The sequence below is a fragment of the Podarcis filfolensis genome (genome assembly GCF_964270895.1).
Source record: "Podarcis filfolensis genome assembly, chromosome: 5".
NCBI lineage: Eukaryota > Metazoa > Chordata > Lepidosauria > Squamata > Lacertidae > Podarcis > Podarcis filfolensis.
Genome location: NC_139608.1, coordinates 25,762,176 through 25,777,377, shown reverse-complemented (window position 1 = coordinate 25,777,377; position 15,202 = coordinate 25,762,176). Strand labels below are relative to the sequence as shown.

Sequence of the window (15,202 nt, the reverse complement as noted above, 5' to 3'; positions counted from 1 at the left end):
ATCATTTTGAATCAAGACGGTGGACCAAAACATTCCAAACTGCACCAGTTAGGACACTTCTATAGATACCATCACTATGGTTGGTATGACTGCTCAAGAGAAGTGGCTTTTGCTCTCTGTTTGGAAATCATCAAATGCCATTTCGAATCAAGTTGGTGAACTGTCACTGCCCTGAATTGGACAGCTTTCAATATTATGGTCACTCAATTTGGCAGGATGATCCCTGAGGTGATGGTTTTGGATACCATCAGACACTATACTGAATCAAGAGGATGGGCCGCTAAACCTTTCAAAACTGAAATGATTGGTCCAAATTTGACAGGAAACTAGTAGGGCCATGCCCAAGATTTGGCCAAAGCTTGAATCACAAACTGAAGCAGATTCAGGCTTCTACCAGGTTGGGTCACAACAGCCCCAGGTCACCCCAGGTTGGGCTGCCTGGAGTGATCCAGAGCTGTCAGGGAGGGGTGTGTGAGGTGGGAAGGCAGAAAGGCAGGCAGCCTTGACAAAGAGCACCATGGAGCTGTTTATTTTTTAAAACAAAAATTTATTTAGTTTTTCAGATTTTAAAAAATTACAATTATCAAACAGCCAACATAAAAAGAGAATTCCAAAGAGTTGTTTCAAGGGGACTCTCAAACAGTCCCACACTGTGTTTTGGTAGTGTATACAATCCATATGTATTTGCCCTGTCGTTTCTTAGGAAATACTGTGTCTTGATTCATTTCCCCTTGAGCCAGTTTAATCCATATTGAGAAAAAGAACAAGCTGGTTGTGTTTTAAGCCAGTTTTGCACACACAGTCCTACACTGAGTGCACAGTCATAGCACTACTCAGCTTCATTGTCAATTATGTTATTTAGTGATTTGGTAGGTTAGATAGCTGTGTTACCATTGACATTCTCAATGTGGCTTCCCAAAAATACACAACTGAACAAAACAGTTGCACAACAATACAGCATGAAATAATGCAGTACAAAATCATAGCAAACATCTTTCTTTTTGTTACACTTGCAGTATAAAATATAAAAAAGGCAGACATTAGGACCATCATATAGAATACAATCCTTAAAAGGCACTTGGAGAGCAGTAATTTGGTCACTTTCTAGGCTTTTCGACTGCAGCAGTGAATAAAGGGTTGGATTTCTGCCACTTTGCTACTAAGCCTGTTGGTGATCTGGAAAGGATGTGCAGTACTTTAACTATTATTTATAATTAATACTTCTATTTATACAGTGATTTATTAGCTGAATCAAAATAGTATTTTAAAGCAGTGCAATTTTTTTGGCAATATTTTGAGTTACCTAGAGGGAATATTATAGCTTCTAGGGTATGAAGAATACAGCGGTAGTTGCAAATTACCAAAATAAGCTACTATGGCAACCCAGTCAGATTGGCAGGGTATAAATGATTTTTAAAAGTATTACTACTACTACTACTACTACTTTAAATGCAAAACAAAAATAAAAAGTAGAATCCCTTTTACAAGTTGGATTGGTAACTTGTTTTAGTAAACAGTTATGGGAGAACACAATTTTGGATATTCACACTCAAATTTCCATTTTCACATTGCAAAATTGGCCTGAACTAATGATGATGTAGCCCATGATGCATCCCGCCATGATGATGCATCCCATGATGCATCCCTGCATGATGATGTATCCCATGATGCACCCCAGCACCATGGTGTGTTCCATGATGCACCCCAGAATGACGTTGACGGTTTCTGTTTCCTGCACGTTCGAAAAACATGAAATCCTAAGTAGTAGAAAAAAGAACTATCAATTACATGAACTCTGGAATCAAATCCATAATTTACTTTATATTTTACAATAGCTATCCCAAAATTATTTAAATGGAACTACTGGAGAAAATATATCAAGCAAGAATAAGGAACATGTAAGCCTCTAGATGTGCTGAGCTACAACTCCCAGGACCCCCAGCCAGAAGATCTCATGCTTGAGGACGATGGGCGTTCTAGTTCAACAACATCTGGAAAGTCACACCTTTTCCATCTCTGCACTAAAGTATGGCTCACTGAACCCACTGCGGTGGAAGGTGTGTGCAAGACTTGGGCACAGGCAACAATATGTCCAGCTTGTTTTTATTTTGCTTTAAATTCAAGGACTTGCATCCAGTAGCAGCATATGTCCCTAGGTCTGGTTCCTTTGTATCTTGAATGCAACTCCATGAGGCTGTAAGCAATTTATTATTTGAGGGTTGAGGAAATGTTTCCATGCTTGGAAGTTCGTACTTTGGGGGTGGATGCTTCTTCACTGTTCCTTTTATATCAAAAATGCTAAGTCAGGGGTAGGTCAGTGAGTACAGCATCAGACTCTTCATCTCAAGATTGTGGGTTCAAGCACCACTTTGGGCAAAAGGTTCCTGCATTGTAGCATGTTAGATAATCCTCTTGGTCCCTTCCAACTCTGCAGTTCTGTGATTCTATGATACTAGGCCGAGCATAATTTGCACATTATAATGTGCATTGTACAATTTTCAGTTTGCATTTGAATTTTTTTTTGATGCTCGGCCTAGTATCATAGAATCATAGAACTGCAGAGTTGGAAGGGATCAAGAGGATTATCTAACATGCTACAATGCAGGAACCTTTTGCCCAAAGTGGTGCTTGAACCCACAATCTTGAGATGAAGAGTCTGATGCTGTACTCACTGACCTACCCCTGACTTAGGGGTTTTTTTCCAAGATGGCCACCGTGTAAGGTTCCTCCTTCCAGTTCTCTCCGACCTCTTCTCCTGATTTGGATTTTACAACCGCTGGAGTAAGTTATTTACTTTAGTTTTGCATTTTGCTAGACAAGTAATTGCTGGACTCTCCACTGGTGTGATGCCAGATTTTAATTAAGTTTGACGAAGGAGGATTGCTTTGGATTGATCTGGGTGGTGCCAAACTTGTGTGCTTCGGACCTGCACCTCCGGCACGAAGAGAAACTCCCCTGTTTAAGGTGAGGCCTTTGGGAGTTTCTCTTTCATCTGAGACTGACCCGCGGTGGGCCCTGTGATAAGCTTCGAAGAAGAAACTTATATTAGTCTTAGTCCTGGTGGGAGTAGGACTTCAAAGGAACGGTCTGTGTTGCTTACCGGTAGTCTCCTTATAGACCTAAATTGCCGGCTGGTGAGGGTGAAGGTGAAGACGCCGACTTTGAAATACTATCCCCCCTCTTCCTGATATCTGAATTATGGGATATGGGAAACGTCTTAGAGATTCCGAGGAGATAGTCCCCGTTCCCTTTCCGAGATCAAAACAAACAAGGGTTGAAACAGGTCACTTTAAAGAAGGGAGTAATCTACTGGATTGTTCCTACATGGTAGAAACTCAGAACCGTTTCAACCCACTGACTGATTGCGCGTCAGCACTTAAAGATGAAGAGCGAATAATTCCACAAATAACAAGCAATGTGGCCAACAGTAAGAGTGTAGTCTCTCCTCAGAAGGAGGAACTGGTCCTTGGCACGGCCAATCAAATGACATTTGAACAGTCCCATTTAATAATCAAAACCTTGCACTGTATATTCAAAAGACTTGATGATCTTTCGTCCCAGCTGCACAGCCTCCAACAAAAGCTAGTTACTACTTCCCCAGCGTCAGCCAGTGTTAAGTCCCTTGAAGAGAGGAAGGGGACAAGGAGTTTGCCCTTAAATAACAAACGTACTGACAAATTTAAATACAACTTTAACTTTCAATTAGGTCATCAATCCTTGATCTTAACTCCAAGGAAAGTGAGCCTAACTATACAAAATGGGGACCCAAGATGGAGAACTCTGGGTGGTGCCAAGGAACTCCTAAAGGTGCTTTTAAATATGGAGGCAACACAAATTGACCTCTGTGCAGTCCTCCCCCTTGTCCATCATCATAAATCCCAGAGAGTCCTGCTTGCGTTTCAATCCACAAAAATTCCCACTATCATATTACGAAAGAAAGCATTTTTGTTTTGCTGTGGGATAGCACCAACGAGAGCCTTTATAGACCCTACGCCTAAACCCCTACTGTTGGAGGCAATAACCAAAGAGGGCTCAAAATCTGCTAAACCCGATCCACCAGTGGACACCGGAGTGGGTGTTCTACCCCAGGAGAAGAGTTATGTGGCCTCCACTCCCCTAGCAAAGAACAATGACCAACGGAAAAGTGGCATGACACCACCAGAAGAGATCGAACTCATTGCCTCCTTTGCTGATTTACCAGTGGTGGAACAAAAAGAAATTATTAATAGACTGGAATCGCTTAAAACCCAACTTATTAGGAAGCTCAGCACCAGAATACTCACGTACAGCGAACATGACTCCCTAGAAGAACCAGATCATATGGACCTCTCAATATCTAATGCTAAATGTATGTCGGCAATGGAGGATAAGATACAACCCCAAGAAACAACTACCAGTCCTTCCCTCCAAGCAGAACAATCCTCTGTGCTCTTAATAGATTTACATGACCGTCCATTGAAAAACATACCTGAAGAAAGCAGCACACAACAGGAAAAATCCCCTTCTACACATTCATCGATGCCAGACCTGGAACCTTCTTATAGCACTGACCAATCAAGAGAAGAGGTGCCTTTGCAAACCCTCCCAAATAGCCCTCTCGCCCAGCCTTATCCCTCTTTGCGGAGTATTACGGTTTCAACAGCAAGACCAGTGACGGAACTGATTGAAGACCCAACAGGCCACATAAATCAAGTAGCCCAAAAGACCAGTAGCAGGCTACAGAGAGACCAAACTTCTGACGAGATAGCTGGTCCATCCCGGGTGGCCCACCAAACTCTTTTGGAAAAGGGGTCCGCCCCTGTTCAAAGTCCTACTCCTAGTAGATTGAGGGGCCAAGCTCAACAGTCAGATGACCTTGTAAATCCCACTCAGCCTTTACGAGAGGTTTTTCATCAGAGGAAGATAACTGATTTCTTTATTGGCTCCCCTCTTCCCGTATTAAAGTTGAGCCAATTTTCTGAATGACAGTCAGTTGGAGGAACGGGGAAACCCCAGCCTTCAATATTAAGTTGGAACATTGCTGGATGGAAAAGTAAAAAATTAGATCCAGAATTCCAAAAATATATTAATTCCTTTCTTATCATACTATTACAAGAAACTTGGGTGGTGGAGGAAATTGAGTTAAATGGCTTTGAGTTTATATGTCTGCCTGCTAGCCCGTCAACGAATGGTGGCCGCCCTAAAGGTGGCCTTACAATTGGTATCTCCCTCAAACTTCGGGCTAAACTTTCACTAGTACATGCATTTCCGCCTTATGCTATTACCGGACTGATCTCTGGTGAAAACTTCTCTTTATTGGTTACAAATGTCTATTTCCCTCCAGGAGGGTTAGCAGCTGATCTTACTTCTAGATGGGAATCCCTAGAGGATTTTTTACTTTCTTGTTATCTTAAATATCCCAATGTCCCCTCCATTACTGGAGGTGATTTTAACGCTCGGATAGCATCAAATCGGGAGGCTCTTAAAAAGTCTAAGTGGTGGGTTGACCCCGGCGTTCAAACTTACGATCTAGTATACACCCCCACTAGAATATCAAAGGATGTAAAAGTCAATAAGGCGGGAGTGATGCTTTATCAGATGACTCTACGCTTTAACTTAATTATATTAAATGGCAGGTGTCCTCCAGACATACCAGGAGAGTTCACCCACCTGGGGTTAAAATCAAACAGTGTTCTTGACTATGTATTGGTTTCCCGGGATCTATTTTTGAATGACACCTCTTTTAAAATTGATAATGCCCAATTTAGTGACCATCTTCCCCTGACAACCAAGTTATGTGTTGACTGGCAGTTGCTCGACCGCTCCCACCCAATCCCGGTGAATGTGGAGTCGTCCACTAAAATAAAGGGGACTAGATGGTCCCCTGCCCTCGCTCATAGATATACGGATTTTATCCGAGAAAAGTTTTCTGGTGATCAGATGGACATAGGAATAGTCCCGCGTGACCCTATTACCTGTATGACTTGTTTTTCTTGCCTGATAGAAGTTTTAACTCGCTTTTTTACTTCTACAACCTATGGAGCTAAAAACGATTATTTTAAATTTGGCGCCCCTTGGTTCAACTCTGCTTGCAAACTAGCCAGACTCAATCTACATACAATATATAATAACTATAAACTTTCCGGCGCTCCGGCCTTACCTCCATCTTATTCCCTGGCTAAAAAAGCATACAAACAGGCCCAGAAATCGGCCAAACGGGAGTGGCACTTAAATCGTTGGCAGACTATAATTTCTGCCTCAAAATCTCATAACTCCCGGAAATTCTGGTCCTTAATAAAGGGAAGAAACACGAAATATCCCTTAACGATGATCCCGGCCCCTACATGGGAGCAGTTCCTGAGAAAATATTTCTCAGCGGCAGAAGCTCCGGCCACTCATTGGAGACCTACTAATCCCCTTCCCGTCTGGCCTAATACCGACCCTGCTGAAATCCTAGAATTGATAGCTGAGTTGAAAACTGGTAAGGCCCCTGTTGAGGCTATAAAGCTTCATTCTGCATGGTGGGCAGGGATTTTAGCTAAAACGTTCGACGCAATAAATGCCACGGGCTTAATACCAGGAATGTGGAAGGAGGCCATTATAATTCCTATCTACAAAAAAGGCCCTCCTGGTGACCCAGGGAATTATCAGAATATCAGTCTGCTATCGTCCATTGGGAAAATATATGCCCGTTTTTTGCTGGCAAGGCTGATGAAGTGGTCAGTTGAGGCTGACCTGATTGGACATGAGCAAGCTGGATTTAGATTAAACCGATCCACAACAGACCAGGCAATTATTCTTTATCACTTAGCCCGGAAATACTCGACACCTCGATGGAGCCAACTTTGCACACCTTTCATAGATCTGAAAGCTGTGTTTGATAGTATTCTGAGGAAATTACTATGGGATAAACTTGCCTGTTGGGGAATAGATAGAAGGCTATTGTGGCTTATCTCCCAACTTCATGCCGGGTCCGTGGCCAGGGTGAGATTATCCCCTGCTGGAGACCTGACTAACCCAGTGCCAGTAAATAAGGGTGTACGCCAGGGTTGTATTTTAGCGCCTCTTCTTTTTAACTTATTTATCAGTGATATGAGGAACCCATTAGCCGTCTCACAAAAATTTATCCACTCCGCTCGTATAGCAGATTACCGCTGTCCTTTACTTCTCTACGCAGATGATGCGGTACTACTCTCTTACTCCAGAGTGGGTTTAAGGAGGGCACTAAAGATTTTTGTGACATATTGCCATTCTAATCATCTGTCTATCAACCACACCAAGTCCAAAGTACTGATATTTTCAAGGAGTCGAAAACTTTATTCATGGAAAGTGGAGGGCACGAAAATCGAACAAGTACATAAATTTAAATATTTAGGAATTTATTTTCAATATAATTTAGGGTGGAAAGCGCACGTTGAATATCTTCAAAACAAGACAAAAGCCCTATCACACTCCCTCCTCCGTTTTCTACTCTGAGGGGGCCTTATTCATCCCTGCAGCCTTGAAAGTGTATAGCATCAAAGTGATGGCCACAATGGCCTATGCTGCACCTTTATGGGTCGCCTTTGCAAATATCTCATCTTTAGAGTCACTTCAAAGCCAATTCTTACGCCGACTTCTAAAATTACCAACATTCGTAAGTAATGCGGCTATCCGCTTAGAAATGAAGATCCCCTCAGTGGAGTTAGTTATATGGAGGAGAGTTTTGATTTATTGGATATCCCTATGGCATAAACTCCCGAACCACTATCTCATTCAATGCATGTGGCGAGATGACTTCACAAATTTGTGGTCAGGAAAAATCCATGCCAAATTGCTGTCCTATGAGATCTCGCCCACTGAATTGCTCAAACTAGATCTAAATGTGGCAAAAAGGTGTATAAATCAAAGGCTGGATGATGCGGAGCTATACCAAAATTTCGTAGCTGGTGGTGGAGTCTGCTCGCCGTTAAATATCGGCATAACCCCTATCTACCGCGCTCCGTCCTACTTAACATCGCTTATGGCCGCGTCTCACTGATATGCCTTCATTAGAGCTAGGTTTAATGTCTTTCCAACAAACGTGCTGAGACATAGATTCACTAAGGGCCAAGTCCCTTCAATGTGTGTGTGTGAAATGAAAACATCTGAATCTCTACATCATGTTATGTTTATCTGCCCTTTGTACAGTTCAGCCCGTGCTAGTATACTAAACTCCATAATCCAGCCTATGGCTGACAAATCAGTAGACCTACAGCTTGCCTGGGTTCTTCAAGATGTGGATCCTTATATTACCCTACAGGTTGCTAAATTCCTAACAGCCGTCCTCTCGTACAAGAGACGGAATGGAATGTTAGTTGATTATTGATAGTTATAAGAATTTTCTATAATGACATCAGATACCGATTTTAGTGTAGTGCCTAAAATTTTTAATCTTAATCTTAAACTTTTCTTATGAATGGCTAATATCTGTCCTTGTGAGTTGTGAACTGTGTTATACTACTTGTGGCTTGTACGAGTCCGCTGTTTTATTTGATTTGATTTGTTTTGATTTGTTTTGTTGTGTTGTGTTTCATGATGGGCGTAAAGCCGAATAAACATTTTGATTTGATACTAGGCTGAGCATCAAAAAAAAATTCAAATGCAAACTGAAAATTGTACAATGCACATTATAATGTGCAAATTTGCATTGGGTCCTTTTCTTTTTAAAATTCTGGATTATTTTTTTAACACACATCACTAGGCATGACTGCCCATTTTTTCTGGCACTCCAGTTACAGTATTGACCATTCAGTACTCATCAGACATAATGCCTCAGAGTGACATCATGCGGCTGCAATGGCTGCTGGAAACCACAGGGTGGCAGAGGGCTTGAATCCTGCTTGCTGGTTTCCCACAGGCATCCGGGTTGGCCAGTGTGAGAACAGGACTGTGGACTTGATGGGTCATTAGTAGGCTGTTCTTACGCTCTCAACACAGTCATAAAATCTCCACCTCCATCATTCAACTTTGAGGGCCTTCTGGCGGTTCCCTCGCTGCAAGAAATGAGGTTGCCACGGAACCAGGCAGAGGGCCTTCTGGGTAGTGGCACCCGTCCTGTAGAACATCCTCCCATCAGATGTCAAGGAAATATGCAACTATCTGAGTTTTAGAAGACATCTGAAGGCAGCTCTGTTTAGGGAAGTTTTCAATGTTTGATGTTTTATCGTGTTTTTAATATTCTGTTGGGAGCTGCCCAGAGTGGCTGGGGAAACCCAGCCAGATGGGCGGAGTATAAATAATTTTTAAAAATATTATTACTACTACTACTTTAACTGGAAAACAAAATTAAAAACTAAAATCCCTTTTACAAGCTGGATTGGTAACTTGTTTTAGTAATGTTATGGGAGAACACAATTTTGGATATTCACACTCATATTCTCATTGCAAAATTGGCCTGAACTAACGTCGATGTATCCCATGATGCACCCCAGCACGATGATGTATCAGTCATGACGGTTTCTCTTTCCCGTACGTTCAAAAAACATGAAATCCTAAGTAGTAGAAAAAAGAACTATCAATTACATGAACTCTGGAATCAAATCCATAATTTATTTTATATTTTACAACAGCTATCCCAAAATTATTTAAATGGAACTACTGGAGAAAATATGTCAAGCAAGAATAAGGAACATGTAAGCCTCTAGATTTGGCTGAGCTACAACTCCCAGGAGCCCCAGCCAGAAGATCTCATGCTCAAGGATGGTGGGCGTTCTAGTTCAACAACATCTGGAAAGTCACACCTTTTCGATCTCTCCACTAAAGTATGGCTCACTGAACCCACTGCGGTGGAAGGTGTGTGCAAGACTTGGGCACAGGCAACAAAATGTCCAGCTTGTTTTCATTTTGCTTTAAATTCAAGGACTTGCATCCAGTAGCAGCACATGTCCCTAGGTCTGGTTCCTTTGTATCTTGAATGCAACTCCATGAGGCTGTAAGCAATTTATTATTTGAGGGTTGAGGTAATGTTTCCATGCTTGGAAGTTCGTACTTTGTGGGTGGGTGCTTTTTCACTGCTAAGTCAGGAAGAAGAAGAAGAAGAGTTTGGATTTGATATCCCACTTTATAACTACCCTAGGGAGTCTCAAAGCGGCTAACATTCTCCTTTCCCTTCCTTCCCCCACAACAAACACTCTGTGAGGTGAGTGGGGCTGAGAGACTTCAGAGAAGTGTGACTTGCCCAAGGTCACCCAGCAACTGTATGTGGAGGAGCGGGGAATCAAACCCGGTTCACCAGATTATGAGTCTATCGCTCTTAACCACTACACTGCACTGGCTCTCAGCTACTGAGGAGTAGCTCAGTCGGGACAGCATGGGACCTGATGGGTCATTGGTGGGCTGTTCTTAAGCTCTCAACACAGTTATAAAATCCATTAATCACGCAAAAAGAATAAAGTAATCTAGCAACATAACTATGGTTCTGCCACAGCTGTAGTGGCTGAGCCCAGTTTAAAATATTGACCTAGAAAGCCCTATATGGCTTGAGGCCCAAATACATGAAAACAGCATCTCTCCCAGCACGAAGCTACCTGGACCCTACATTCATCCCCCCAAGGCCTCTTTTCCAGCTATGGAAGGCGAGGGTGGCCTCAACATATTTTCAACACCAGGTTAATACTTAACTTAGGCAATTGGTGAATTCTGATGGGTTACCATAACCCATAGAGGTTTGTATAATAATAAGCAGTTTATAAATTCTTTAGGAGTAAGTAAAAAACTAAACTAAAATATACAGCTGGAGTTTTCAAAGTTGCTGTTGCTGCTTTGTGAAGTGTCTTGGTAATTGGTATGCTTTTAACTCTATATTTTTGCATTGCCTGGAACTGTATTAAGGGACAAATAAATAAAACAATCATAGTAATGCTACTCTGCTTTCTTTCCACATATATCTACAGCTCTGGATTCAATGCATGTTTTGACCAGTTATCTTCCAGTAATAGCAGCTGGCAATGTGACCTCGTGTACAGCTTAAGCTACCTCAGAATAAGCAATGAATTTTGCTGCTACGACTGAGCTGCAATTCCTTCCACATGAAGCATGCTTGCAAGAAGCCACCTTCTTCCTCACATCATTATCCTATTAGTACCAGCCTCTCTGTCTTCTGTCAGAAATAGATTACCATTTAGTTCATGCCCTTGGTATAATAGCCAAGGAACTGGCAGGTATGGAGATCCAAGAAACACATTTATGAATAAGTATGGATTGCAACGAATTCTAGAGCAAAGAAGCTTTCTTTTACTTGTCAGAGCAAATCATCCAAAGCAACTGAATTTTGATGACTGAAAGAATCCTTTCTGCCATTTGTATTGTTGGAGAAGAAAATGTTCTGGACAGAAATTTTAGGAGTTGAAACCACTGTAGCTGGGAGAAATAATGGTGGGTGGTTCTCTACCCTTGAGAATCACAAAACTTTGCAATAATAGTCTGCCTGCCGGCCCTTCATAAATGCCCTTGTCACTTTCTCCTTAAGATTTCAATTTTTAGTATACAGTAGTACCTCGGGTTAAGAACTTAATTCGTTCCGGAGGTTGGTTCTTAACCTGAAACTGTTCTTAACCTGAGGTACCACTTTAGCTAATAGGGCCTCCCGCTGCCGCCGCTGCACAATTTCTGTTCACATCCTGAAGCAAAGTTCTTAACCCGAGGTACTATTTCTGGGTTAGTGGAGTCTGTAACCTGAAGCGTCTGTAACCCGAGGTACCACTGTACACTTGAAGAATTGTTGCTGGCTAAAGAAAATATGGCCTGGACTCAAATGTAAGAAGAATGAAAAACTTGATCTTGTCGAAATCATCTGATGAAAATGAAGAGGTTGTAGCTGAATAGGCCCACTGTCTCAGCAACATCCAAGCGGAAATGGAATGTCTATATTATCCATTTTCTCAACTACTTTGTGATGGCCTGGGATTCGGACTCGGAGGCTGAACCTGAGGGATCCCAGCCTGCACAGGAGACCCCGCCTCCAGAACCAGCTGAGCCGGGGCTGGATCTTGAGCCTGAAGGGTCCTCACCTGTGCTGGATCCTCAGGTGCAGGCACCAGCTGAGTCTGCTCTGGCCCCTGAGGACCCATTGCCTGCAGGTGCTTCACTCTCAGCCCTGTCAGGGGAAGCTGAGGTGGCCTCTGGGTCTGGTAACCCTCCAGCCTTTCCTGAGCTGCAGAGGCTCAGAGCAGAGAGGCGGAGGGAACTAAGTTCCCGCAGGAGGAGTGCTCACCTCCAGGCCAGGAGAGGCGAGTCACCTGTGGACTGGGGCCGCCCTATGCCTCGGGGCAGATAAAAGCCAGCCAGCCCCAGTCCCAAGTTGCGGGAGCAACATTGTTGGTAGCCAGTTCCTGCCTGCACCTGTCCTGCTGGATCTCCTGACCTCACCCGACTCCCTGCCTTGGACCCAGCTTCAGCTTTGACGGACTGCTTCCATACTGCAACCTCAACCTCGGACTGGACTCGGATCTCGCCTCACGTTTAGCCCACGGGACCAGCACATATTTCTTCTTCAGCACACTGTCTACTTTGCCCACTTATGATGCATTCTCCATCCATCCAATATTATCTCCTTATCTTCTCTGCTGTGAAGTACAGTACTGTTTGTAAGAAGAGACTGCTGGATCAGGCCAATGACCCATCTAGTCCAGCATCCTGTTCTCACAGCGGCCAGCCAGATGCCTGTGAGAAACCCACAATCAAGATTCAAGCACAAAAGCACTCTTCCCTCCCATGGTTTTCAGCAACTGGTATTCAGAATCATTGCTGCCTCCAACGGCAGAATAGCCACCATGGCTAATAACCATCAATAGCCCTCTTCTCCATTATAAGTTTGCTTATAAGGTTGAGTGGGGCTGCAGTCTTAGATGGTAGCTTCTTCATTTTAAATGAATTAAACCATCAGTGTAAAGGAAATAATTTACTATACTCCTAACACCAAACAAATTGGATTCTTGTTTGGTATCAGGAATTTAGTAAACTATTTCCATTATGATGACAGTTTAATTCTGTTGCACATGGGCCCTGGGCATCCAATTGTGAGGAAGAGCGATGTAACATTAAAATAAAGGTCCTTGTGCCAGTTCCCTTGAACCACTGCTCCAGTGCAATGGACCTTAATATCATACTGTAGAGTCTGAGGTACAGTATAAGGCTTACCAGGAGCATGCAGGCCCCCATGGTGATTGCTTTCATTTTGATATCAAGGTCCATGGGGAATTGGACATCAAAGTTGCTTGCATCTGTGGCAGCCTCTCTTGCCATGCCTGTCCACTTCCTATTGATTGTCCCGACTGTAGAGTTCCCATCCAGTGTCTTCACCTGGTTTTTAATATGAACAGAAAAAAATATTTTATTTGCAAGGTGTTTTTTGTTTTCATTTAACTACATTTATACAGTGCATTCAATAAAATACCATATTTTTTGCTCTATAAGACTCACTTTTCCCCTCCTAAAAAGTAAGGGGAAATGTGTGTGCATCTTATGGAGCGAATGCAGGCTGCGCAACTATCCCAGAAGCCAGAACAGCAAGAGGGACTGCTGCTTTCACTGCGCAGAGATCCCTCTTGCTGTTCTGGCTTCTGAGATTCAGAATATTTTTTTTCTTGTTTTCCTCCTCCAAAAACTAGGTGCGTCTTGTGGTCTTATAGAGCGAAAAATATGGGTAAGCACACAGTATAACATAAAGCACAAAAATAAGGCACAGTACTAATAATTAAAATTATGAAATGGCCCTAAGTATAGAGAGTTCATCATCAGACATAACCTATCAATAAATATACATCAACTTCAACATCAATTAAAAATTACACATCTTAATAACAATAAATGCTATAGTCATTTAAAAGGGTCCAGCGGATCTCTGCCTGAGCCATGAGGTTCCTGGTTCAAGCTGATCTACACTGGTGAAACTCCCTCAGCTGGAACACCCCTAGCCAGCTTGAGCTGAGCATGGCAGATCTTAAGGTGGTGTAAGCCTTGAAAGCAGGGAATTCCAGGGGTGAGACCGGGGCGGGGGGAACCTCGGGCTGGATCCTAAGCCTATTCAGCTCAAGTCACATGACCTGGTAAATTCGGCATAAGTTAAGCCAGCAAAAAATGGTATAACTCCAAACCTTTGTTAAAGGATTGTTTTCCCTCTGCCAGGATTAGGCTGGTTTAGCCAGCAGTAACCCTGCTCCCAAATGGAGTTTGGAACCGGTGTACCTTACGCTGGCTTAATTTAAGTTGGCATACTTCACATTAGCTTCCCATTCTTAGGATTAATCCCACCCCCATCTGTCCCCTTTCAGTTTCTCTGCCAGCAAATCACAGGCATAAGCCTGTAGTTTAGTGGAAGAGCTTTTGCTTTGCAGATTCACTCCCCAGCATTTCCAGGTAGGTCAGCGGATTGAGGCTGAATCTCAACAAGGCAGAAGTATTGTTTCTGGGTGACAGGGGGTGAGCAGGTGTGGAGACTCCCTGGTCCTGAATGGGGTAACTGTCCCACTAAAGAACCAGGTGTGCAGCCTTGGGATCACACGTCAATTCTGTGTCCAAGCCGTCTGTCTACCAGCTCCACTGGCATGTAAGCTGAGACCCTGCCTGCCTGAGCACTGTCTCACTGAGGTGGTACATACTCTGGTTAACTCTTTTTTTGGACTACTGCAATGCACTCTACATGGGGCTACCTTTGAAGGGGACTCAGAAACTACAACTAATCCAGAATGCGGCAGCTAGACTGGTGACTGGGAGCAGCTGCCGGGACCATTTAACACCGGTCCTAAAGGATCTTCACTGGTTCCCAGTATGTTTCTGAGCACTATTCAAAGTGTTGGTGCTGAGATTTAAAGCCCTAATGTACTTGGCCTTGTATACCTGAAGGAGCATCTCTACTCCCATCATTCAGCCAGGACAGAGATCCAGCTCCGAGAGCCTTTTGGCAGTTCCCTTATTGCGAGAACTGAAGCTACAGGGAACCAGGCAGAGGACCTTCTTGGTAGTGGCACTCAGAAAGCTTGTAATATCTGGTGTTTCATTGTATTTTTATATTCTGTTGGAAGCCGCCCAGTGTGGCTGGGGCAACCCAGTCAGATGGGCGGGGTACAAAAAAATTGTTGCTGTTGCTGCTGCTGGAAGAGTCTGCCTGAAACCCTGGGGAGTCAGTCCAGACATTACTTAAGCTAAATGGACCCATGTTCCCACTCAATATAAGACAGCTTCCTATGTTCCTGTGTAGAGGTTT

At 43.2% G+C, this 15,202-nt stretch overlaps 1 protein-coding gene across 5 annotated transcripts in view; it reads right to left on the bottom strand.

Annotated features, from left to right (window-relative positions):
- Window positions 1-526: 526 nt before the first annotated feature.
- The window catches only part of LOC310762394 (phospholipid scramblase 2-like), a 28,996-nt gene continuing 14,320 nt past the window's right edge, over window positions 527-15,202 (bottom strand). For 4 of the 5 annotated variants that reach the window (XM_083613449.1, XM_083613450.1, XM_083613453.1 and 1 more), the window contains 2 exons: window positions 13,138-13,299; window positions 527-1,757 (listed from right to left, as the gene is read on the bottom strand). In XM_083613449.1, coding sequence (XP_083469575.1) covers window positions 1,587-1,757; window positions 13,138-13,299 — 333 coding nt within the window. In that variant the 3' untranslated portion in view covers window positions 527-1,586. Of the gene's footprint in view, window positions 1,758-9,404; window positions 9,492-13,137; window positions 13,300-15,202 lie in introns of all 5 variants that reach the window. The other variant, XM_083613451.1, reaches the window with a different exon arrangement.